Genomic DNA, 26,578 nt, shown 5'->3' with positions numbered 1-26,578 from the left:
GTACTAAATTGCTCAGGTTGACCTTGAACATGCAGTCCTCCTGCCTCATCTCCAAGTAGCTGGGATTACAGGTGTGGCCCAGCTATAGTTGTTTTGTTTTGTTTTGTTTTTGTAGCCATGTTTTCATGTCCTTTAGGTAATAACCTAGAAGTAGTATTATAACAAATAGTTTTCTGAAACAATCATATAATTTTATACCCTTACCTGTAGTGTATAAGAGTTATAGTCATTCCTCATGATCACCAGCATTTGGTGTTCAGTCCATTTGATTTAGACTTCTTAGTGGATGCATGACGGTATTTGCATTTCCCTGATGACTATTGATGTTGAGAACTTCTTATGTGCTTATTGGACATTTATTTATTTTCTTTTGTAAAATGTCTCTTCAAATCTTGTACATATTTTTAAACTGTGTTGTCATTACTGAAACCAACAATTAACAATAAGAACTTCTTTATACTTCTTCTATCACATGTATGTATTGCCTGTGTATGTATGTATTGCCAGTGTATGGCCTGCTTATTAATTTTTTAGTGACATTTTTTAATGAGCAGAAATGTTTTTATTGTTGTTGGGTTGGGTTTGGTTTGGTTTGGTTTTGTGCTGGGGATCCAACCCAGGACCTTCTACATCCCAGGCACGTGTTCTATCGCTGAGCTACACCCCATCCCAGAATGTTTAATTTTAATGAAGTGCAGTTTATCACTTTTTTCTTTGATGAGTAGAACTTTTTGTGTTCTGTTTAAGAAATCTTTTCCGGCTCCAAGGTTACAAAGACATTCTCACATATTTTCTTCTAGACACTTTATGACACTAGCTTTTATGTTGAAAGGTCAGTGGTCTGCCTCTGCCTCAAATTTTGTTTGTGTATGGAGTGAAATAGTGTTGAGTATCATTTTTTTCTTTTTAGTACTTGGAGCCTTTCTGACTTTATAACTACTACTACTCTATTGACAACTGTATTGTGCTAACTTTGCAATACAGGATCCTCTGCCCATGAACAGCTAAGTTTGTTTTCTAAATACTGCCTCTGAAAACTGTAGTGCTCTGGCAACATCAGTGGAATTATTGAGTTGGAGAGAATAGTAACAATAGTAATGTTAGCAGGGGTAGTATTTTTTTTTAAGTACTTCCCATTGGTTAGCACTTTCACTTGTATCAAACAGGTACTATTATCATATCTCCTTTTTGCAGATGAGGAAAGTTTAAGAATTTAAAAAAAAAAAAAAAAGCACAGAGAAGCTACATGTGATAAAGGCTTCCATGCACAGGGCCTTCTCTGCTTATTTTCTTCTTATCCATTTGGTGTTTGTGACTATGAGCCAGCCCCAGCTGCCCTGGGAGGCATTTGTAATGGAACAGTATTTATTCCATGCAAAATCATTCTAAGTTTGTCCTTGAAAATACCCCCAAAAGCCAACAGAGATCCCTACCACATTATAATGCTTCTCTAATCTAACGGGCATGGCTTCCTTATTCTGGCCAGCACCTTTCTATTGCCCATGAGAGTCCCTCTGTCATCTTAGGATTTATAGCACTTCCTGTATACCAAGACTACTTCTTTCAGGATTGAGAATTGATTGACAAAGAAAATATAGCCTCTGGTGTCCTTAAATATCTATATATTTTCTGAAAGTGCCATTGGAATAGATGGATATTCTTTCTTATAAAAAAAAAAATAGTAAGGTTCTAGGTGGATCTGCAATCCCAGCTACTCAAGAGGCTGAGGCAGGAAGATAAAAAGTTTATGGCCAGTCTCAGCAACTTAGTGAGACTCTGTCTCAAAATTTAAAAAAATACAATAAAGTAAAAAGAACTAGGGATGCAACTCAGTAATAGAGGAACCCTGAGTTCAGTTCCTAGTACTAAATGAAGAAAAAGAAATAGTAAGATTTTCCCCAGAGAGCACATCTTTCATAGCCTTATATCAAAAGCACCATTGGCATTTTGAACAATACACATTTTTCTTGCATTTCTAGATATTTAATGTCCTTGACCTGCATTAATTAAATATCAGTAATATCCTCCCACATGTAGGCATGGAGTTCCAAACCCCATCAAGTGGGGCAAGGGCATCTGTGTACATGGTAGCTCCTGTTTGGTGGGGACTGGGTGGAGTAAGCTGGGGAAGTGGATGGCAGAATCACTCTGTGTACCATTGTCACCATTCTCTATCTCACCTCCTTCCTTCTACTTTTGTGAGATCATAACCCTCACAGAAAATTTTGATACTGAAAGCATGTCTATATGGGAAGTCCAGCCACATGCTGAGAAGATTTTGCACTTTGCAGATTCTCTCCATGTTCCCTCAAATTGATAATCAGGAGGCTGAGGAAAGAGGATTACAAGTTCAAAGCCAGCCTCAGCAAGTTTGTGAGGCCCTAAGCAACTTAGCAAGACCTTATCTCAAAATAAAAAGGGCTGGGGAAGTGGCTCAGTGGTTAAGCACCCCTGGGTTTAATCCAAAGTATAAAAACAAAAACAAAACAAAACAAAAACCTTCAGGTACTAGAAATCAGGGAAAGCCCAGGTTTGACATCGCCTCTTGTGTCAGTCATTGTAGTGCTTGTATAGTGTAATCCCCAAGGTTTATGCTTTTAGCGTGAGATACCATGACCCAAGTAACCCCACTTCAATTCAAAACAAGCAGGTTTTTGAAACATTTTTTTCTTAAATCAAGAATGAAACCAGGATGTCTACTCTTAACCACTCTTTTTTAATAGAGTCCTGAAAACTTTAGAGCAGTCAGTCAAGGGAAGGAAATAAAAGGGATAAAAATAGGAAAGGAGTATGTAAAATTATTGTAGATGATGTGATTCTATACCTAGAAAGCCCTAAAAAGTCCACCAAAATTTCTTAGAAATGAAAAACTTCGCAAAATATCAGGATACAAAATCAATATACAAAAACAGTAGCTTTCTTATACACCAATAGTGAACTTTCAGAGAAAGAAATCAGGGAAACACTCCCATTCACTGTAGCCTCAAAGAATTAAAACAATCAAACAAAAAAAACATAAGAATAAACCTAACCAAGGAGGTGAAAGACCTCTACAATGAAAATTATAAAACACTGAAGAAAGAAATTGAAGAAGACACTGGAAGATGGAAGGGCCTCCCATGTTCATGGATAGGCAGAATTCATGTTGTTAAATTGCCCATATCACCAAACGCAATCTGCAGATTCACTGCAGATCCCATCAGAATACCAATGACATTCCTCACAGAACTAGGAATAAAACAATCCTAAACTTCGTATGGAAACAAAAGAGACCCCAGATAGCCAAAGCAATTCAATGCTTAGAAACATTGCAAAATCTGATTTCACAATATATTGTAGATCCATTGTAACAAAACAGCATAGTGTTGGCATAAAAATAGACACACAGACCAATAAAATGAAAACACCTGCAACCACCTGATTCTCAACACAGGTGCCCAAAAGCTTCTTCAACAGATGGTTCTGGGAAAACTGGACATCCACCTGTAAAAGACCAAAACTAGATTTTGAGCCTCATCCTGTATAAAAATCAACTAAAAATATATCAAAGACCTTAATGTAAGATTTGAAACTACCAGAAGCAAACAGGGGATATTGTTATACGCAGCAATTTCCTGAGTAGGAAATTAATAGTAAGAATTGACAAAGGAGAGTACATCAAACTAAAAAGTTTCTTCACAGCAAATGAAACAGTCAACAGAGTGAAGAGATATCCTACAGAATGGAAAAAACCTCAGCCAGCTTATTCATCTGACAGAGGATTCTTATCCAGAATATGCAAAGAATCAAAAAAGTTAATACCAGAAGAACAAGTAATCCAATAAGAAGTGGGCAAATGAACTGAACTGACATTTCTTAAAAGAAGTAGTACATCTGGCCACAGTAAATATATGAGAATGCACAATATCTTTAGCCTTCAGGGAAACGCAAATCAGAATTACACTGAAACACACAATGGAACGCGCCTGTAATCCCAGTTACTTGGGAGGCTGAAGCAGGAGGATCACAATTCAAGGCCAGCCTGGGTAACTTAGCAAAGCTCTGTCTCAAAAAATAAAAGGACTAGAAATGAAGCTATGTGGTGGAGTGCCACTGGGTTCAGTACTGCAAGGAAAAGAAAGGCACATTGAGATTCAATATTATACCAGTCAGAATAGCTATTATCAAGAAAACCAACAAAAAATGCTAGCCAAGAGGGAACCCTTATATGCTATTGATGGGAATGTTAAATTAGTACAGCCACTATGGAAAACAGTTTGGGGTTCCTCAAAAAACTAAAAGTAGATCTACTATATGATCTAGCCAGCCTGGTCATACAGAAGGAATCAAGTTGGTATAAAGAAAAGAGACCCACCCAAAAAGAGGCCCTTATTTATTGTGGCACTATTCACAATAGCCAAGTAGTGGGGTTAGTCTAGATGCCCATCAACAGATGAACAGATAAAGAAAATGCTACATATATACACAATGGAGTACTATTCAGCCATAAAAATAATCTAAATTTTATCATTTACAGGAAAATGAATGAACCTGGAAATCATCACTTAAACTAAATAAACCAAACCCAGAGAGAACAATTATATATTTTCTTTCTTATGTGCAATCTTAACAAGAAAAAGACAGCATAATAGCAGAAGAGGGATTTTTAAGGAAGGGGACTGGGAAAGGGCCAGTAGAGACATATAATCAAAGCACATTATATGCATGCATGGAAACGTCAGGGTCAAACCCATTAATTTATACAATTAATATGCACTAAAAAATAAACTTTAAAATTTTTAAATTAAAAAAAAAAGCAATCAAGTTTCTTAGGTACTTCTTACATTACACAACTAAAGCATCCCTTACCCCCACCAAATATAGCACTATAAAAATTCCTGCCTGTTTGCTAAAAGCCTCTACTTGCTTGAGAAACTTCCTTTTGTGATTTGGAGACAAAGCTTATGTTACTGATGAGATTAAAAACAGATTTCATTATAAAAGTTTATGATGTTCCAGTCTGTTCAGTGTGTACAGTTGGAAGAACACTTTGCCTATTATTTGATCTTCTCTTGCCCACTCTCCTGCCCACTGTACATCCGTAGACCCCTGCCTCTGTTCATATAGATGAGAACCTGTCCGGGGGACCTAGTTCCAGGCTCCCATTACTAATTTGTACTGTGAAGGCATTGAAGTAAATGCCTCCTGGGAATGTTTCTTATTAAAACTTTTTTCCCCCCCAATCCAGCTGCCCTGTGCAATGGATTCTGATATAAGCCTTATAGCTGCATACCTCCTCTGCATCTGGTCACTGAGTTGGGATTGCTACTCTGGCTAGCAGCCTCTATAACCAACAAGCCAGGCATGGAAGCACAATCACTATTGATGAAGTTTCTGATCTTTGGTCCAGTGATTAAAAATAACAGTTTCAGTCTAGTCGCAGAATAGTACCTACCCTAATTGGCACAGCAGTCTGAAAATTATTCAGCCAAGGAGGGTTCTGCCTTTTCACCTGTTTCCTCTATTTATGCTTTATTTGTTCATTGGCCTGCTCCTGCCTTCCAGCTCTTCTTCATCCACGCCCCTCCTCTGCTTACAGCTCACATAGAGCTTTTTGCTATTCAGTCTGCTTCTTCTTTTTTTTAATATTAGTTGTAGATGGACACAATACCTTTATTTTATTTGTTTATTTATATGTGGTGCTAAGGATCAAACCCAGGGCCTCACACGTGCGAGGCAAGCTCTCTACCACCGAGCGACAGCGACAGCCCCAGCCCCTCAGTCTGCTTCTTTTCAGTAACTTCTGTTCCTTCAGAAATGAGAAAAGAGGTAATAGGTTCCTCTGGCTCCTCCCTTCCTAACCATGTTTCACTCCCACTCGACACTCTACATAGTGAAGGTTATACTTGATTAATATACTTAGGCGCTTAATTGTGTTCCATCAGTGGTCACCACATTTTTTCATACCTCCAGAAGCCCCTTAGGAAAGGTGACTTCTAGCATGCACATTGAGACACTTCCAGAGCATCACAGAAGATCACATGCCAAATTAATGAATGAACTCTGAGCTTTTTGGTCCTGTTTTCCAAGAAGACTAGCCAATAGTATGTAATTGAGCAACGTAAATGTGGGAGTCAGACTGAGCATCCCAACCCTGAGAAAAGGATGTGGCATATCAGAGGTAACGTTATATAAACCCTTTACTGGGTATTTGGAAATCTCTTTGACAGAAGCTGGGAAATCAAAGCACAGACCTGAAATTACCAAGTTATGGAGGAAGGCCACTGGCAGAGAGTAGCAGAGTCCTGGGCTCAGCAGACAGACTGGGCTCCTCCCATAATGCTCTGAGCTGCAGGTCAGGTCTCAGAGAGCTCTGCATGACCTCACCCCAACGTCAATATACCTCTAGCATCAAAACAATCATTAATGCCAGAGGAGAGAATAAGAATGGTTATTTATGTATTTAATGGTGCTGGGAATTGAACCCAAGGGCCTGGTGCATGCTAAGCATGCACCGTATCCCTGAGATACACCCAGCCCCAATAATACAATGTTTTAAATCACTAGAAACGATTCTCTCAAATAAGACACACTCTTGTTTCTCTAAGCCCAGGTTTGGTCTAAGGTTGTTCATTATGAGAATCTTTATAATGTTTCTTCTCCATACACTTTTCTGGTCACTGTAACTCAAAAAGGAAAAATATATGTGTATATAGAGAGAGTAGTTAAAGTCCAAACCTGGGTATAGTGGCACACACCTGCATCCCAGCAACTTTGGAAGCTGAGGCACAAAAATTGCAAGTTTGAGGCCAGCCCCCGAAACTTAGCAAGGCTCTAAGCAACTTAATGAGACCCCATCCCAAAATTTAAAAAATAAAAATAAAAAGGACTGGGGATGTGGCTCAGTGGTAAAGTACCCCTGGGTTCAATCCCAAGTACCAAAAAAGAAAGAAAGCAAAAGGGGGTCCAGAGAAGAGTAACAAAGTGTTAAGGAGGTTCAAGTTTCAACCAGATAGTCATAGGGGCTGGGGATATAGCACAGTTGGTAGAGTGCTTGCCTCGCATGTCCAAAGTCCTGTGTTCAATCCCCACCAAAAAAAAAAAAGTCCAAATAAATGGGGACTAAATAAATAAATAAACCATCCTGTATTAAACTACATATAACAAAGTTTTTCACTGTAACCATTTAAATGTACAGCTCAGTGGCATTTACTGAATTGACACTTAGGCAATCATCACCATCCATCCATCTCCAGATATTTTTCTTTATCCAAAACTGAAGCTCTGTAGTCACTAAGCAAGAATTCCTGGTTCCCTTGCCCTTGCAACCACCACTCTACTTTGTTTCTAGTCTATCTACCTCATATTGGTAGAATCATATAGTATTTATCCTTTTGCTCCTGAGTTATTTCCCACGTTCACGTGACATGGTGTCTTCAAGGTTCATCCATGTTATTGCATGCCACTTGTGTCAGAATTTCCTTTCTTTTTTCTATTTTTTAAATTTTTTTTTTCTTTTTGCAGTGCAGGGGATTGAACCCAGGCCTCATGTTTGCTGGGAAAGTGCTCTACCACTGAGCTATACCCCAGCCTCTCCTTCCTTTTTAAAGCCATTTAATATCCCATTGTATGTACATTTTATTCTTTTTTTAAAAAATATTTATTTTTTAGTTGTAGTTGGACACAAAACCTTTGTTTTTATTTATTTATTTTTATGTGGTGCTGAGGATCGAACCCAGGGCCCTGCACACGCTAGGAGAGCACTCTACCTCTGAGCCACAACCCCAGCCTGTACATTTTATTCTATACCCATCTGTTGATGGATGTTGAAGTTGTTTTTACTTTTTGACTTTGTGAATAATTCTTTGAATATTGGTGTACAGTTCTCTGGTTTGATTTAAATTCATTTGGATATGTATAGAAGTAGAATTACTGAATCAGTGATTTTATGTTATTTGATTTTTTGTGTAGCGCTGAGGATATGAAATTGCTGGGTCATATGGGAATCTCGTGTTCCTTTTTGAGGAACCACAGTGACTGCACCAATTTACATTTCCACCAGCAATGCTTAGAAGATCCAGCTTTCCATATTCTCTCTAGAACTTGTTGTTTTCTGTTTTTCTTTTTGTTTTGTTTTTGTTTTGTCTTAATAATAACTGTGCTAGTGGGTATAAAGTGATATAAATGGGGACTTTTCTACCTAGAAGAAATAGACTGGGAGGGGATACAGGTGCGTAGAGTTGTGAAGACTTCTGCCTGTATGTACAGATGTGGTCACCAGAATCTAGGAATTAAGAATTTGGGCAAGAACCAATGAAACTCCAAGTCATGTACAATCACAAGAATGGGATCCTAATTAGAATAAGTTATGCTCCATGCATGTATAATATGTCAAAATACTGTCATATCTATCTAAAAAGAACAAATAGAAAAAACAATCTGGGCAAGGAATACAGGCAGAGTATTAAATGGTGTAGTGTAGGTACTGACCAGTGGAGAAGGCCACCAGCCCTTTGCCTTCCTCATGTGTATAGGCTGAAGGTCAGCCTGGATGGGACCATATTGGGCTATACTGTGGTTAATTTGAAATGATGAAAAAAGTGACTTCTCACTCCAGTTATATTGTCTCATGATGGGAACACAAGCTCAGATAGAAATATCTTCTAGAATAAGTTTGGATACTTCACAAATGGGTGGTTAAAAATTTGAGAATTCTGTGTAATTTACCTCTTTACTTTTGAAGTTAACAGAGATGACTGTACCTCTGTTTTTATCTTCAGTTAGGAATTTGAAGCTTTCTGGACTCTTCTTGGAGGTCCTTGTGGCAATCACAGGGGGATGAAATTACTGTTTCAGTTATTTAGCATTCAGCCAATATTTACAGTCTGTTCGTGCACCAGGCCTGGCGATAAGTGCTAAGAATAGGATGGGGAGTTAAGCAACCCCTGTCCTTGTCCTTGTGGAACCATGGTCAAGTGGAGGAGTCAGATAACTGGTCACACAAAGAGATTGGTTATTCCTACTGCATCTGACTTCGTAAAGGAGAAATACTTGAGACACTTCTCTCGTTCCCCTTGGATTGTTCACCCAGCCACTCAAATAAATCTTCTTTCTTTTCTCTTCAGAAGCCTCCAAACAGGTGGCTTTGCCTGGGAGGGCGAGGTGGAGAACAACGCGTATAGCAAGGCTACCGGGGTGGCTCCCCAACACAAGTACCACCCCACGGCAGGCAGCTACCAGCTGCATTTTGCTCTCCAGCAACTGGAACAACAGAAACTTCAGTCCCGGCAGCTTCTGGACCAGAGTCGAGCCCGGCACCAGGTAATTCAAGACGAGCCCTTCCACGTGCTATCTCTTCCTTCTATTGGTGAAAAAAAAAAAAAAAAAGAGTGAACGGGCAATGTAGAGTTAACATCCTGAAAGGTTTCCAAAGCAGCTGGCGCGGATGGTTTGTAGGGAGTCTCCTCTCAGAACCGTTCTGGAACCATAACATGGGCTTCACTGGAAGGTGATGTGGAACCATGCGTGACCCGGTTCTTTCATTTGTGTGTACAAAAGTCCCTGTTATAGTCTTTCCCCTTTCTGTCATGTGCTCTTAGTTCAGTAACTTCCCAGGGGTCTAATTCCAAAATACCTAAAAGCCAGTATGTTGAGCATGTTTCTTTCTAAATGTACTCTTTCTCTTCTTCCATAGAGTTGGTATACGTATGTACATATTGATCCATCAAGGAATAGATAACTTGGAAATGGTCACAAGTTAGATTACCAGTCTTCTGTAAGTGACAGCTGTTTATTCAACAGATGTTTTGTCAAATGCCTATCACAGGCTAGGCAATGTTTTATTAAACAGTGGGGCTTTAACAGGACCCAACACGCAAGCATCCTTGTGCTATGAAACTTAGAGTGAAATCTCCATTCCCTGCTCACTGTGAAATAATAGAAACCCCTGAGCATATGTGTGAGGAGCTGTGCAAGTATATCACACTAATTTGTCGGCATGTCCCCAATCATTTAGAAGAAGAAGGGCCTTACAAAAGGTCAGGTCACTAAGAACTAGCTTTGTCTTGATGATTCAGGATTATCATTAGAATCATTTACATGTTCTACAGATGTATTAAACTGAATTAATACTAATTCTGTAAGCTTCCCTATTTCCCTGTTTTTTTAAAAAATTAAAAAAAAATTTTGGTTATCAATGGACCTTTATTTTATTTATTTATATGCAGTGCTGAGAATCGAAGCCAGGGCCTTACACATGCTAGGCAAGCGCTCTACCATTGAGCCACAACCCCAGCCCTCCCTATATTTTATGGAAAAAAAATACCTTCTATCAGTTTGATCTCTTATCACTTGCTTCTTTTTTTATAAAAATGTAGTTCATGGTATACATCAGTTAGTGCTGAATTAATACTTATTCAGTGATAAAGGAAGCATTTCCCCAAGGTTTTTTATCCTCTGATCCTCTAAGTGAATTAATTATCATTATACCCTGTATCTTTACTTTTTTCACTACTGTCCAGAATAACATAGGATTATTTAATTTTTTCAACATAGTTCATCACATGATTACCTTTATCTCTGGTATTTACTCTGTAAATTAACACATCATAATTGAGAAATGAGGGGCTGGGGATGTGGCTCAAGCGGTAGCGCGCTCGCCTGGCATGTGTGCCGCCCGGGTTCGATCCTCAGCACCACATACAAACAAAGATGTTGTGCCTGCCAAAAAACTAAAAAAATAAATATTAAAAAATTCTCACTCTCTCTCTCTCTCTCTCTCCACTCTCTCTTTTAAAAAAAAATTGAGAAATGATAAATTCAAACATTTGTGAAATAGTTTTTTAAACTGTTTTTTTTTTAAATTTTTTTCTTTTAGTTGTAGTTGGACACAATACCTTTATTTTATTTACTTATTTTTATGTGGTGCTGAGGATCGAACCCAGCATGCTCTACCACTGAGCCACAACCCCAGCCCCTTTAAACTGTTTTTAATGGAGAAATTTCCAGACTTTTCAATCTGGAAGTGTAGAATATGGCATCTCATTCTGATCACAACATCATCCTTTGCCATGTAAAAATTTCCTCATCTAGAAAATCTTTGGGACAGTAGAAGCACATAAGCCAGTTTGTATTTTCACAATTGCAGATAGAAATGTGTGTACTAGTTTTTTGTTTGTTTGTTTAAATCTGCACACATTTCCTAAAGTGTTTTACACTTCCAAACTTCCTGTCATTTGAGTCCTTGAGAATGCCACCTTGATCAGGTGCTGCATAGTGGAGACTTCGCTGTACAGCCTTACTTCCCTCATGTGGCTCCAGGGAATATGGACAGTTGGTCCCTTTTAAGCCACACTTCAGTACCTTGAAATAGTGGACAGTTTTTTTTTTTTTTTTTAAATGAAAGGAGATTTTGCAGGACATTAAATTTGGGGGGAAAGAGAGGCAGTTTTGCTGATTTTCACTTTGAGAAACTGCTTTACTTTTAAGTCCCTCTCATGCTTTTGATTAGCTTCCAGCAACTCACATTCCTTTGAAAATTTAGAGTACTGCTGTTCTTATGTGGATTTTTTTTCTCTGAGGATTACACTGGTTTAGTTTCACTGAATTATGAAGTATATGGAAAATATGTTTTTTAGAATCTGTCAGAATATCCATCTTAAGGAGGAGGCAGAACTCCCAAGAAGGGAGTTATCTCGTGTCTCCTGGAGAAGGAACAGAAAATCATTCATCATGATTTTATATATGTATATAACATCATTTTGTTCCTTCTCCCTGTTTTTCTAAACCACAACTGATTTAGGTAAGAGTGAGTAAGGCTGAAGTTTTAGGTCTGTGGGGAGAGCTAGAGAAACTAAATTCTGTGAGCTTAAGGAATTTATAACTAATAAAATAGCAAATCAGATATTAAATGTTCTAACATGAAGTATATTTAGTAACTTAGAGCACTTTATTTCAGAGGATATTTAGAATCACTCCACAGGAAAAAACGCCACCCTTTTAGATTTTTAAGCCTTTGGTTTTAGCTTATCTGTGCTAGACCCGCCTGAGAATTATCACCAAATTGTTGTTTTCATTCTGAGTCTGTCCTGTATTCTGTCCTTGAGATAATCCTTTAGATAGAGATGGTACTTCTCTAATATAAACTCCTTGCACATTGAAGTCACTTTCCTTGAGTATAGGTTTTAAAATTTGGTTAGCTTCCTGTTTGAGACTGGTGACCAGAATTAAAATCAAAGTTACCTAGCATCTATCTAGAAGAGAAACATGATTTTTTGGAACAGGATGTTAAGGGGGTCTTCTAGGATGGTATGGTATGGAATGGTATGATGTGGTATGATATAGTCATTATTGTTACACATAGTTCCTTGCATACAGTGATCTCCTAGTAAACGTTTGGGGAAATATCATGTGGCCTTTCTCCCATTATATGCAAAGAAATTCGCCCATCCTCTTCTGCCTCTAATCAGAGCACTTAGCTATCCAGCTGGTTGCAAGTGTTCATGTCAAGCAGGCCCTCAGATTCAGACTGTGAGTTTGAACATGGGCATCTCTGACCACTGATATAGAGTGAGTTTGGGTCTTCATCTCTATCTAGCATTGTGCTTACTCAGAAATACAGAAATCATCATGACCTGAATCCACCCCTGCAGAAGACTGAGCCTGTGACCTGGAAGTGAGAGGAAAGTAACACTGAGCCATTGGCAGAGGTATCCAAGGACAGATACAAGAAAATTGGGTGTGATCCAGTCCTTTTGATGAAGAGCATGATAAAGAAAAAAAAAAGACAAAACTGAAACTATGAGCTGTTATGCCCTGATGGATGAAACTCCAGCAGTTTGAAAAACACTGTTTTAAGTCAAAGCAGAGTCCATGACTTTTTCTGCAAATAGCCAGATAGTAAATATTTTAAGCTTCGTAGGACATAGGGTCTCCATTACAGCTACTCATTTCTGCCAGGGCAGAGTAAAAACAACCATGCACAATGTGTAAACGAATGAGTATGGCTGTCTTCCAATAAAACTTTATTTACAAAAAAGACTGCAAGCTGGATTTTTCCTGCAGGCCCTACTTTGCAGACACCTAGTCTATAGCAACATCTACTTAAAGAGCTAGTTAAAACTAATCCCAGCTACTTGAGGGCGGAGGCAGGAGGATTGCAAGTTCGAGGCCAGCCTCAGCAACTTAGCAAGGCCCTACTCAACTTAGTAAAACCCTGTCTCAAAATAAAAAGAGCTGGGGATGTGGCCTAGTGGTTAAGTGCCCTGGATTAAATCCCAAATACAAAAAAAAAAAATTAATTAAAATTTTAAATTAAAATTTCTCCCCTCAGTTATTTGTTTTCTGTCCTTTGGAAGGGAGACGGGATGTGTTAAAATTTAATGTCACCCTTGTAAAATATCAGGCAATCATTTTTATAGGAACTTTGTTGCCATCTTTTTCACTTTATCAACCACAGTATCCTCGTAAATAAATTATCAAAATACCTCTTGTCTCATTCTTATCAGGGTACATTCTGCTCACCAATCTCAGCTCCCAGGATTCAAGTCTCAGGGTGGGCAAGGGAGAAATAGCGAGACAGATTCCCTGCTGTTGTTAGTAACAAGCCAGCACTTCAGAAGCTCTTACTGCATCCCAAGTTCCTTTCCCAAGCACTGTTCTATTCTAGGTGCTATTCATATATTAATTCATGTAAAATGAGTTTCAGGATGTTGGGGGACAAGGCCAGAGTCTTGTAGTTGGGGACCACGAGGGGCTGCCATAGACTGGCAGGGCCCGTGTGTGTCGGCTTCCTGCCCCGAAGGACAAGGCAAAAACACTCTTCTTTCAGCTGAATTGGGGCCCTGCTTGAGCAACAGTGACTACCGGTGACATCAGCATGAGTAGCTCTGCACGCTGGGGTCCATGAGAGGCTGCAGCGGCTGAGAGGCCCGGCTGACCTGATTCTAATTGCCGACATGGAGCTGATGTTATTCTTGGCGCAGGCCAAAGCGATTACTCAGTAGTTTCTGTTCAAGTGATCCTTTGTTACACTTGTGCTCCCAACCCGTTCCCCCCCCACCGGGGCCTTCCCTCCCCCTCTTTTCTGCCTCATCCAGACCAAAAAAAAAGAGCCCAGAAAGCAGAAAATTAAGGACATTTTGATGGTCATGGCAAAACTGCTGGTTTCTTTGATTGACAACAGGGGAGAGAAGCGCTTTAAACCAGCTTAGTTCTTGAGCAGCTCTGTTCTTTCCAAAGCCCTTCAGTTTTTAGCAGATTTAATTTTCAGCATGAGTAAGGTGACTCAGGTAGGAGAAAACTGCATCCCAAGTACCTCTCATCCTTGCACACGTGTGCTCTTTACTTTCCCTTCCTGCCACGCCCAGGTTTACAGACCAGCCTAGGAGGGAGGCAACTGCTCCTCTAACAAGCAGGGCCCGGTAGAGGTAGCCTCTCAGTGTTCCCTTCGAGGGGTCCTTCCACGTCCTGGCAACCTCTAATGGTGTGTATGTCTGTGCACAGCCTCAGAGGGCAGAAGGGATTCCATAGAAACCCAACCAAGTCTTGTTATTTTGCTCCTAAACGTTTATTGCATATATCTAGAAAAATTCTGTACCCGCTGCAGGAAGGAACACTGTTTCTCTAAGCCTTTGGCCCTGTGTGTTGGGTTGTGGAGAGGAGGGGAAGGAGGAGAAATTCAGCAGGCTCTTTATCCAAGCACCAGCATGGGAGCGGCTGGGCACTGCTCAAGCAGCAGGAGGTGTATCAGAGGGAAAGGTCAGACCTGGGTGGGCAAGGGGACGAATTTGTGTGTGGGTGGGTGGGTGTGCACGCTTGCGCGCACACGTGCTCTAAAGTCCCAGAGCACGTGGGTCCAAATGCCATAATCTCCTGCTTCTTTCATGTTGTCTGGTTGGTTCTTTTGTTCTGTTTGTTTTTTCTCCTGGCCTTTATCAGGAATTCATATAACGCTTAGTTTCTAGCTTTTAGTTATTATTACTGGTTTTCCTAGGATGATTTAATTTGATTTTGCCAAACTACTTTTTTTTAAAAATTCTTACCCATTAAGAATATATTGAGGGGCTGAGGATGTGGCTCAAGCGGTAGCGCGCTCTCCTGGCATGTGTGTGGCCAGGTTTGATCCTCAGCACCACATACAAAGATGTTATGTCTGCCGAAAACTAAAAAATAAATATTAAAAAATTCTCTCTCTCTCTCTCTCTCTCTCTCTCTCTCTCTCTCTCTCTCTCTCTCTTTCTCTCTCTCTCTCTTAAAAAAAAGAATATATTGAAAATACATAAAATAATACACATAAAACTACCCTCAGTTGTTTTGGACATAGGCACTCTGGACAACCTTTGGAGTCAGATAATTCTTAGTTTAAATCTTGGTCCTATCCAGTACATGACCATGGACAGGTTGTTAGACCTTCTTTGAACTTTCTCAGGGTCGCATAAATAATAAAGAGATTGAACTCAGTTTGTCAGCCTGTACATCTAAGCTCTTGGGTTATCAGGCTATATCTTGCCTCCCTGATCATAAGACGTTCAGTAAATAGCAGTCATTGAAGACTATTGCATCAATTTTAAGTTGCCATTCATACATTTAACAAATACCTATTGACACCTGTGAAGTTATCTTTGAAAAGTTATTTTCAAGGGTCTTAACCAGTCTCCTACTATGCATGTGCATAATCTCAAAAGTTTTACTAAGTGCACATAAACTTAGGTCTAGAGTTTGTCCCAATTACCTCAAATACTTAATTAAAGAAATGTCTTAAGAAAGGGTCCTAGGCTCAAAAGTCTTAGAAATGCTCATATTTAATCCTCTTTTATACTTTATTATTAAGTTATATGGTCAGAGCTAATGACTCGTGCAAGATCCTAAAGTATGTTCTTCAGGCTTGGTGATTCAGAGCCTTATGTGGAGTGTTACCTTTTTGGTTAGTACTTGGTCCTTTCAACCCTGTGATTGTTAGTGATAATACTATTTTAATTTTATTTCTGTTAAATTTGTTGAGAAGCCTACCAGGAAATAGGGCAGGTGTCCACAAATGTGACTATCACGAAAGACACATTAGTGTAATTCATATTAGGCTTGCTTTTTCTATACCATATAAATGTGAATCCCAGTGTATTGCACTGTAGACATTGGTTTGTTATGTTGATTCATAGCTGAAGTCCCCTGATTATCATCAGGTTGTTTTCTAAGCTGTTGGTAAGATGATGTTCCTCTGGAATCTGGGACTTCAGTGATCGCGTCCTGTGGGCCAGATACAGTGTTGACCCCATTCCACTGATGAGGAAACATAAGTGTGCCCCTAGGGTCACATTGCTGCCCAATCGCATATTAAAACCAGGTTAGAGGGCTTCCAGAGCCCATTCCATTTATCACTCTCCCCTGGTCAGAACTGATTCTTTTCTCCTTGTTTTACACATGTATCACCAATCAGTGATACCACTCCAGCTTCATGACCGCTACAGTCCTGTACTCTCACACACATCAAAGAAAGGGTCAAAGTAATCAATGAAAATGCACAACTCAGCTTGGTTGTCTAAAGAGGCAACTGGGGAGCCAACTTGCTTGTTGTCTGTGGTTAAGATGGGATTTGCTACAGGACCCGGTAACCAGTTATGCTCCCTTTCCTCAGTTTGTGACCTCTGGTTTGTTTTTCTCTATCTATAGGCAGAAGAAGGAGACAAAAAGGGAAAGAGAAAAGCCAAACACACACACACACACACACACACACACACACACACACACACACACGAAACATTTGTGATAGATGCAGCCACAGCTGCATAATAAATATACAACAGCAAGGTCAATATATACTGTTTAAGATCTGCACAGTAGGCCAACCATGAGAAGTGCTAGGCCAAACAAAACAAACCGTGCATTTCAGGACAGAGAAAAGTTAGATGTCTATAAACTTAGAATTTAAAGTTATAGGGAACTTAGAGAATGCCTTTTACTAATTATCTTATTTTACTAATTGAGAGACATAAAATACCGATATTGTTACGAGAATATGAGTTGTAATATACGGATAATACTCTATGGTCACTAACAAATAATTGATAAAACAGACAATTGAAAATGAAACTGAATTTTCTTTTGTTAACCAGGTGAGGGCTGGGGATGTGGCTCGGGCGGTAGCGCGCTGCTTGCCTGGCATGCGTGCGGCCCCGGTTCGATCCTCAGCACCACATACAAACAAAGATGTTGTGTCTGTTAACCAGGTGAGCTCTCAATCTGGTACCATTCGGATATTTTCTTTTCTTTTTTCTTTTTTTTTTTTTTTGAGTTAAATCGGGATCACTTTACCACCAAGCTACATTCCCAGACCTATATTTTTCCTATATTTTGTTTTATTTCACTGTATTTTATTTTACAAAATTATCCATATACAGGTAGAGTGTTCTTTTTTTTTTTTTAATTTCAGGTTGAGCATTCTTAACATGAAAATCCAAAATGTTCCATGATCCAAAATTTTTTGAGCCCTGACATGACACTACAAGTAGAAAATTCCACTTTGAAATGAAACTTTGTTTCATAATGAAACTCTTAAAATATTGTTTAGAATTTCCCTTGGATTTCTGAGATAAGGTGTATAAAAAAACAAATGAATTTTGTATTTAAACTTGGGTCCCTTCCCCAAGATACCTAATTATGTATATGTAAATACTCCAGTGTCTGAAAAAAGGGTTAAAAAATCTGAAACACTTCTGGCCCCACCCAACCAAGCATTTTGGATCAGGGATGGTGTACACAAACATACGTGCACATTTTAACTTTTAAAATTAGTGAGAAAAATTTGCTTAAAATATTTGAGACAAAATTTTCTTAGCCTTCTCCAAAAAAGTGATTTGAAGTAAAGTAAGCGAAATCTCTGGGTTTTATATGCATCTGAAGGAAACTGTTAACATTGCTAGGTTTGCTTTAGATTTCCTTTTGAAAGGAGATTTATTAAATAGATTTTTCTTTAGATACATTTGCCTTAAAAGGCAGTCAGCATACATAAATCAGGGCAGCAGCTTAGTAAACCACCCCCAGGGGTGCAAATCCCAGCTTACTCACAGAGCTCGGCAGTCCTGGTCATGGTACTTACACGTTTGTGCTTGGTTTCCTCTGCAAATGGGGACGATGGTGGAACGTGCCTCAGGTGACCAGGGGGATTACATGAGTTCACATATAAAGGATTTAGAGCCCTGCTGACCCATGGTAAAAGCTCAATAAACCTTAGTTGCTCTTATTATTTATTATGCATGTTAGCCTTCCATTACTGTAACAAATATATAAAGAAAAAAGGTTTACTTTGGCTCACAGTTTCTGGCCATAAAAGGTCAGCTTGGGGTGAAGCAACAGGCCATGGCAGAAGTGCATGGCAGAGGAGAACTGCTCAGCTGGGGACCAGGAAGCAGGAGAGAGCAAACGGGAGGGTCTGGGTCCCACTGTCCCCTGCAAGGAGACAGTGATTAAGGACTCCCACAAGTCCCCATCTCTAAAGGATCCACCACTTCCTGATAGCGCCATGCTGGGGACTAACCCTTTACCACATGCTCCTCTGGGGACACTTCAGATTTTTCATGAGGGTAAAAGGCAAATCACGCAGGTCCACCCTCTAAGTGCTTTCTAAGCATCCAGTGCAGTGTTGTTAACCTTGTGCGCTTTTTGTACAACAGTCTCTAGAACTTATTCACAGTACCTGACCGGAACTGTCCTGGCTGAACAACAGCCTTACATTTCCTCCTCCTCCCAGCCTCTGGCAACCACCCTTCTAATTTTGTGTCTGTGAATTTGATTACTTCAGATGGCTCACATAAGTAGTGTAATGTAGGAGTTGTCTTTTTGTAATTGACTTGTTTCAGTTAGCATAATGTCCTCCAGGTTCATCCATGTTGTAGCATATGACAGGATTTCCACTTTTAAAGAGCTGAATAACAATCTTTGGCACGTATATATCCCATTTTCTTTATCCATGCATCCATCCATGGACATTGAGGTTTCGTCCACATCGTGGCTATTGTGAATAATGTGAATAGTGAGTGTTGGGTGTGCAGGTCTCTCTGTGATAGTGCGTTGCTTTCGCCCTTAAATATATGTAGTAGTATAATTTCAAACAGGGAATCGTAGTTAAACCACATGCCAGAAGCAGAACTTGCTTAAAACAGTATTAAAGAAGATGTCTTGGAAGAAACTCCAAGCTCAGAGTATTAATTAGTCACTTACTTGGACAATTAAAAAATCGTATGCAAATCATTTTGTTCATAGTTGCTAGAGAAAGAGGTATGAGAATAAAAAATTATATTAACACCATGACAAAATGACTATTCTTTAGAGTAATATCTGTGTAGATTGTAAAATGTTGTCCAAAGACAACATAATCATAAAAAAAGGAAAGAAACATCAATAGCATCAAATTATGATCCAGCTTTTCATGGGGCACACAGTTTCCTCAAAACTATCAAAGGAAAATAAAGAAATCAATCCTCTCAAACATACTGATGGAAGTGTAAATTGATACATTTTTTTTTTTAACTGGGGGCAAATGGGGAATATAAAGAAGAGTTTTAAAACTGAAGATAAAGAGACTTCTGATGACTATTCTTTAAGGAAATTAGTTAAAGCCAATATATGTGAAATATATTAATAACATGATGCTTATCACAGCACTGTCCTTCAAGAGCAAAACCAGTTGTTGACAACCTGAATGTGCACATGTGTATATGGGTGGTGTTTCAAAAGGAAAGTAAGTATAAAATGGGTGTCCTGCTTTTCTTTCACTCAAAAAATCTGTGAACAAAATGGAGATAGTACCCTGCATTCTTTCTGACCATAATGGAATGAAACTAGAAATCAATGATAAAATAAAAACTAGAAGCTATTTCAACACCTGGAGACTAAAACAATATGCTATTGAATGACGCAGGGATAACAAAAGACATGAGGGAGGAGATGAAAAAAATTCTTGGAGATAAATGAGAACTCCCATACAACTTACTAAAATCTATGGGACACTATGAAGGCAGTGCTAAGAGCAAAGTTCATTGCATAGAGTTTATTCATTAAAAAAAGAAAAAGGAAACAAATAAGTGACCCGTCATTACAGCTCAAAACCCTAGAAAAAGAACAAACCAACACTAAAAGTATTAGAAAACAGGAAATAATTGAAATCAGGAAAGAAATCAGTGAAATTGATACAAAAGAAACAATTCAAAAAATTGACACAACAAAATGGTGGTTCTTTGAAAAAAATAAATAAATTGCCAAGCCCTTAGCTACCTTAATGAAAAGAAGGAGAGAGAAAACCCAAATTACTAAAATTTGTGATGAAGAAGGAAATATCACAACAGGCACTATTGAAATTCAGAAGACAATTTTGAAAATTTATACTCCGGTAAAATAGAAAACCTCAAAGACACCAGCAAATTTCTAGAGACATATGATCAACCCAAACTGAGTCAAGAGGACATACACAATTTAAACAGATCAATTTCAAGCCTACCAACCAAGAGAAGCACAGGACCAGAGGGGGTCACACCTGAGTTCTACAAGACCTACAAAGAAGAATTAATTTTCCAGTATTTCTCAAATTATTCCATGAATAAAAAAGGAAGGAACCCTTCCAAACTCTATCAGTTGATGCAGAAAAAGCATTTGACAAAATACAGCACCCTTTCATATTCAAAACCCTAGAAAAACTGAGGATAGTAGGAATATACCTCAACATTGTAAAAACTATCCTAAACCCAAGGTCATCATTATTCTAAATGGATAAAAATTGGAAGCATTCCCTCTAAAAACTGGAACAAGACAGGGATGCCCTCTTTTCACCACTTATGTTCAACATAGTTCTTGAAATTCTAGCCAGAGCAATTAGACAAAAGAAATTAAAAGGATACGAATGGGAAAAGAAGAATTCAAACTGTCATTATTTCCTGATGACATAATTCTATACCTAGAGGATCCAAAAAACTCCACCAGAAAACTTCTAGAATTAATAAATGAATTCAGCAAAGTAGCAGGATATAAAATCAATACCCATAAATCAAATGCATTTCTATGCATCAGTGATGAATCCGCTGAAAGAGAAATTAGGAAAACTACCTCATTTACAAAAGTCTCAAAAAAAAAAAATACTTGGGAATCAACTTAACAAAAGAGGAGAAAGACCTCTATAATGAAAACTACAGAACACTAAAGAAAGAAATTGAAAAGACCTTAGAAGATGGAAAGATCCCCCATGCTCTTGGAGAGGCAAAATTAATATTATCAAAATGGCCATACTACCCAAAGCGCTATTCAGATTCAATGTGATTCCAATTAAAATCCCAACATCATTTCTTATAGAAATAGAAAAAAGAATTATGAAATTCACTTGGAAAAATAAGAGATCTAGAATAGCCAAAGCAATCCTTATCAAGAAGAGTGAAGCAGGAAGTGTCACAATACCTGACCTTAATCTATACTACAGAGCTGAAGCAACAAAAGTGGTATGGTATTGGCATCAAAATGCACATGTAGACCAGTGGTACAGAATAGAAGACACAGAGACAAACCCACGTAAATACAGTTATCTCATACTAGACAAAGACGCCAAAAACATACACTGGAGAAGAGATAGCCACTTAAACAAATTGTGCTGGGAGAACTAGAAATCCATATGCAGCAAAATGAAACTAAACCCATATCTCTCACCATGCACAAAATTCAAAGTGAGTCAAGGACCTAGGAATTAGACAAGAGACCCTGCGCCTAATAGAAGATAAAGTAGGCCTAAATCTTCATCATGTTGGATGATGACCTTACTTCCTTAATAAGACTCCTAAAGTGTAAAATATAAAAGCAAAAATCAATAAATGGGAAGGATTCAAACTAAAAAGCAAAAGAATCAATGAGGTGAAAAGAGAGCCTACATATCAGGAGCAAATTTGTGCCATATGCACGTCAGATAGAGCACTAATCTCCAGGATATGTAAAGAACTCAAAAAACTTTACACCAAAAAATACAAACAACCCAATTAATAAATGGGCTAAGGAGCTGAACAGACACTTCTCAGAAGAAGATACATAATCCATCAACAAATATATGAAAAAAATGTTCAACCTCTGTAGTAATTAGAGAAATGCACATCAAACCTCTCTAAGATTTCATCTCATACCAGTCACAATGGCAGCTATCAAGAATACAAACGGTGTTGGCAAGGATGTGGTAGAAAAGGCACACTCATACATTTCTGGTGGGACTGCAATTTGGTGCAACCGTTCTGGAAAGCAATATGGAGATTCCTTAGAAAACTTGGAATGGAATCATTTGACCCAGCTATACCTCTCCTCAGTCTATACCCAAAGGACTTAAAAATAGCATACCAAAGGGACACAGCCTCATCAATGTTTATAGCAGCACAATTCACAATCTCTAAACTGTGGAAAGAACCTAGATGCCCTTCAATATATGAATGGATAAAGAAACCGTGGTATATATATACAATGGAATATTACTCAGCAATAAAACACAATGAAATTATTGCATTTGCAGGTAAATGAATGGTGTTGGAGAGTATCATGCTAAGCAAAATAAGCCAATCCCCCCAAACCAGGGGCCAAATGTTTTCTCTGGTAAGTGGATGCTAATCCATAAAGTATATGTGTGGGGTAGGGGGATGGACATGGGATTAGTGGTGGAACTTTGGATGGGGCAAAGGGGAGGGTGGGTAGGGGGTGTGGGGGTAGGAAAGATGGTAGAAGGAGACAGACATTGTTACCCTAGGTACATGTATGATTGCACAAATGATGTGAGTCCATTTCATGTACAAACAGAAGTGAAAAATTCTGCTCCATTTGTGTACAATGAATCAAAGATCTTTCTACTGTCATGTATAACTGATTAGAACTAATAAAAAAATAAGTAAATAAAAAAAATCAACATCTCTAGCAATTAGACAAATGTAAACTAAAACTATACTGAGATTTCATTTCACTCTAGTCCAAATGGCAATTATCAAGAATACAACTAAAAGTAAACGTTGGCAAGGATTTGGGGTAAAGGTACACTCACACATTGCTGGTGGAACCGCTAATTGGTTCAACCATTATGGAAAGCAGTATGAAGATTTCTCAAGACACTTGGAATGGAACCACCATTTGACCCACTCCTCGGTCTATATCCAAAGGACTTAAAAGCAGCATACTACAGTGATGCAGCCACATCAGTATTTCAACATAGTGCATTTCAACAGATGAATGGATAAAGAAAATGTGATGTATATACGCAATGGAATATTAGTCGGCCATAAAGAAGAATGAAATTATGGCATTTGTCAGTAAATAGATTGAACCTGGAGACTATCACGCTAAGTGAAATAAGCCAATTCCAAAAAACCAAGGGCTGAATGTTCTCTCTGAAATGCAGATACTACCATACAATAAGTGTGTGGGGGGGTGCAGGGTAGGGTATAAAATATAAATTCATTGGATTAGACAAAAGGGCATGAAAGGAAGGGAGGGAGTAGGAATAGGAAGGACAGTAAAATGAATCAGACCTAACTTTCCTATGTTCGTATATGAATACACAACCAGTAAAACTCCACATCATGTAGAACCACAAGAATGGAGTACTAATTAGAATAAGTTATACTCCATATATAAATAATTTGTCAAAATACATTCTACTCTTGGTGCTGGAGTTGTGGCTCAATAGTAGAGTGCTTGCCTTAGCATGCAGGGGCACTGGGTTCGATCCTCAGCACCATATAAAAATAAAATGAATAAATATCTATTTTTAAAAAATCTACTCTCATGTATAGCTAAAAAGAACAAATAAAATAGAAAAAAAACAGTGATCTAGATTTACCTTCAGAGATATGAAAAAAATATTCAAGATAGGTATTTGAATGGAAAAAAAAAACAGACCTCAAAATGGGTGTCTGTGATCTCATTTTTTGTAAGCATACAGAAATACATATGGAAAATAAGTACACAGAAAAACGTCCAGCTGTTAACAGGTTAGGTCTGAGTAGAATTAGAAATGACTTTTAATTCTCTTTCTGATGAACTTGGATTAAAGAAACTAAAGTGTTGCTAAAAAAGGAAAACCTCAGCCTTCCAGGCTCTGGTGCATGTGTGATTGTGCTCCATGTTGTCACACGTAGAGTGAGATGGCTAGAAAGGAATAGTAAAGCAAAGCTACCGTCACCTGGGCCTAAGTTGCTGTCCGCCTCAGCCTCCTGATTATCACTGGCTGGATCTGTTGTGGGTGGGGAGAGGGCTGCTGAGGGCAGGTCGTCCGTGCTGTGTGAGGGCTAATTTCCCTGGGCCTTATGGTCATGGAGAGGAGCCTTCTGAGCCTCTGCCTTGTATGGAGTTAGGCTTCTTTGGCCCCGATGCCCCAACCCGGCCCGAGATGTATCCAACTATGAAAAACCAACTCTGAGGCGGCCCGTGGAAGCTTCGGCTTGATTGGGTGAAGGACTCTGAGGCTCATGAGATATTTGAATATCTGGTTTTAATCACTTCATTGCTCCTCAGATGTTTAGAATTGATTTAGAAATGTTTTGAAGAATGCCGATTTCAGTTGGTTGGTGAATAATAGTTTTAGACTTTTTTCTGTCCAGGTAAACACCTGTGTTTACATCTTTTCCAGTAGGTTCTTGGAAGTGGTAAGATCTTTTCTTGCTTGCTGAAGGAGTAGGAGTTGGTTTTAGAAATGGAAGGATGTGCCAGAGGACTTCCAGGACAGTTGGCAGTCGGTGTCCTGCCTCAGGTATTTGTGTGGTTGTGCTTGCTCAGTCACACACACCCACACACACTCCGCACACTCACGTGTGTATCTATGAGCAGTGGCCACTCCTGGGCTTCTGGTTTCTGCTCCGTCCCGATCCAAGTCAGCACTTCCCAGCGCATGGTAGCAGCACCAGAAGTTGTACCCTGTTTCTTTTGCTCAGTCCCTGTCTCGTCCCAGCTGACAAACACTGTGGATGGAAGACGGCCAAGAGCTCCGTGCTGCCTTAGACAAAGGCCTTTTGGAAGCGTGCTTTGCCCCTCGCCTCAGCGCTGAGTTTCCCCGGCACCATGGTGTTGCATGAGAGCAGCAGTGTGTGTGCACGCAACAGTTCTCACCCTGGCCGTGGTCAGCTGAGTGGGTAGTAGCTCACGTGTTCAGGAAAATGCGCCATCCCCACACCGTAGCTGCCAGGGAGGAACCTCCAGTGGGAATTCTGTGCTGGGAATTCTGTCAGACTTAGGACAAAATCTAACACGGGCACATGATACCTAGAAACGCTTGCTTCCCTGAGATCAGAGTACAAGGGGCACGGTAGAGATTAGCATTTGCTACTTTCTCTCCCTTAATTCTCAACAATGGAGTTTACAGTTATTTTATTAAAGAGTCAACCAACTCTGCTCCATCACCAATAAGCCTAAGTGAAGGCTAAAAGGAGTGTTTTTCTGGAAGGAATTAGGAGAAAAAAATACTTCCAGAATTTAATCTCTGCATAGTATTATCTTTCTAGTTGGAGAGCCCAGATCTTGCTTCCTTGTAACCTTCCAAGTTGCAGTCTGTGTTCTGTCTATCAGAAATTACTCCTTCCCACCCACGAGCACCCCTCTGAGGCCAGGGGAGGGCCTTTCCAGTCTTTGCCTGGGGCCAGGCCAACCCTGCAACTGGTGCTGAGTCTCCTCCCTGTCCTGCGGCTTTCCCACACCAGCAGAGCAGCCAGAGTCTGTGTATGTTGATCAGGTCTTAAGTAGAGGCCAGTGCTCATCCAGCTCCCTTTCCCAGGACACTGAGTGGTGACAGTACAGCTGTGTCCCTGTGTTGTGGTCATTGCCTATTCAGTCCTCACATTTCTTAGAAGTTATACAGAGAACATCATATAATTCTGTCCTTTCAAGAATCGGGACAAAACAGTTCACATGATCTTTAGCTGGTGGAGTGTCGGGGTTGAGGCCAATAACAGGGTATGAGGAGTCTGGGAAACCAGTCTAAATACACCCACTTACATATCTGCTTTTAATATTGCCTGAGTGTTTTCCTGAGCTGCTTCTTATCATATTTGATTGCTTTAGTCCCACCCCAATTAACCTTCGCTTTGGTGAAACACCTGGGGACTTGTCTTCATTGCTGACTCTTCAGTTTCAGATGGAATTCAGCTGTGATTCCTTTGTTGTCCATTCAGTGCATTCCAGCATGGCCACCAAATCATAAGGCACAACCTAGATGCTTTTTTACTGTCTTTGGTAAGAGAACTTGCTTTGAGATGCAATTCATGCCTGCTGAGGCTTAAACAAGCTTGACTGTGGTAGGTTGAGAATTAGTTCTCATATCAGGATTCCACTTGGCTGCAGGTAACACACAAACACACACACACACACACACACACACACACACACACACAAACATGCTCTGGTTAGAGACGGTTTTTCCCCCCAAGCATCATGGTGCCATCTGAAACTCATGTTTCTTCTGTCTCTGTCCCCTGGGGTCTTAACCCTGTGCCTGTCTACCTCTAGCTAGCTAGTGGGAAGAACAGCCAAAACTTTCCTAAATTCCACACCCAGGAACTTCTGTTTATATCTCACTGACCAGAATTGTGTCCCCCCCCACCCCCCCCCGCCA

The 26,578-nt window shown here is 39.4% G+C and overlaps 1 protein-coding gene across 16 annotated transcripts in view; it reads left to right on the top strand.

Moving 5' to 3' along the window:
• Ttll5 (tubulin tyrosine ligase like 5) overlaps nt 1-26,578 on the top strand; it is a 258,831-nt gene that overhangs the window by 174,270 nt on the left and 57,983 nt on the right. For all 16 annotated transcript variants that reach the window (XM_076849830.2, XM_076849829.2, XM_076849826.2 and 13 more), the window contains one exon: nt 9,105-9,300. In XM_076849830.2, the coding sequence (XP_076705945.2) occupies nt 9,105-9,300 (196 nt within the window). The remainder of the gene's footprint in view (nt 1-9,104; nt 9,301-26,578) is intronic.

The sequence above is a fragment of the Callospermophilus lateralis genome, chromosome 3 (assembly GCF_048772815.1).
Source record: "Callospermophilus lateralis isolate mCalLat2 chromosome 3, mCalLat2.hap1, whole genome shotgun sequence".
NCBI lineage: Eukaryota > Metazoa > Chordata > Mammalia > Rodentia > Sciuridae > Callospermophilus > Callospermophilus lateralis.
The sequence above is the reverse complement of the archived record's forward strand: the minus strand, read 5'-3'. Positions and strand labels throughout refer to the sequence as shown.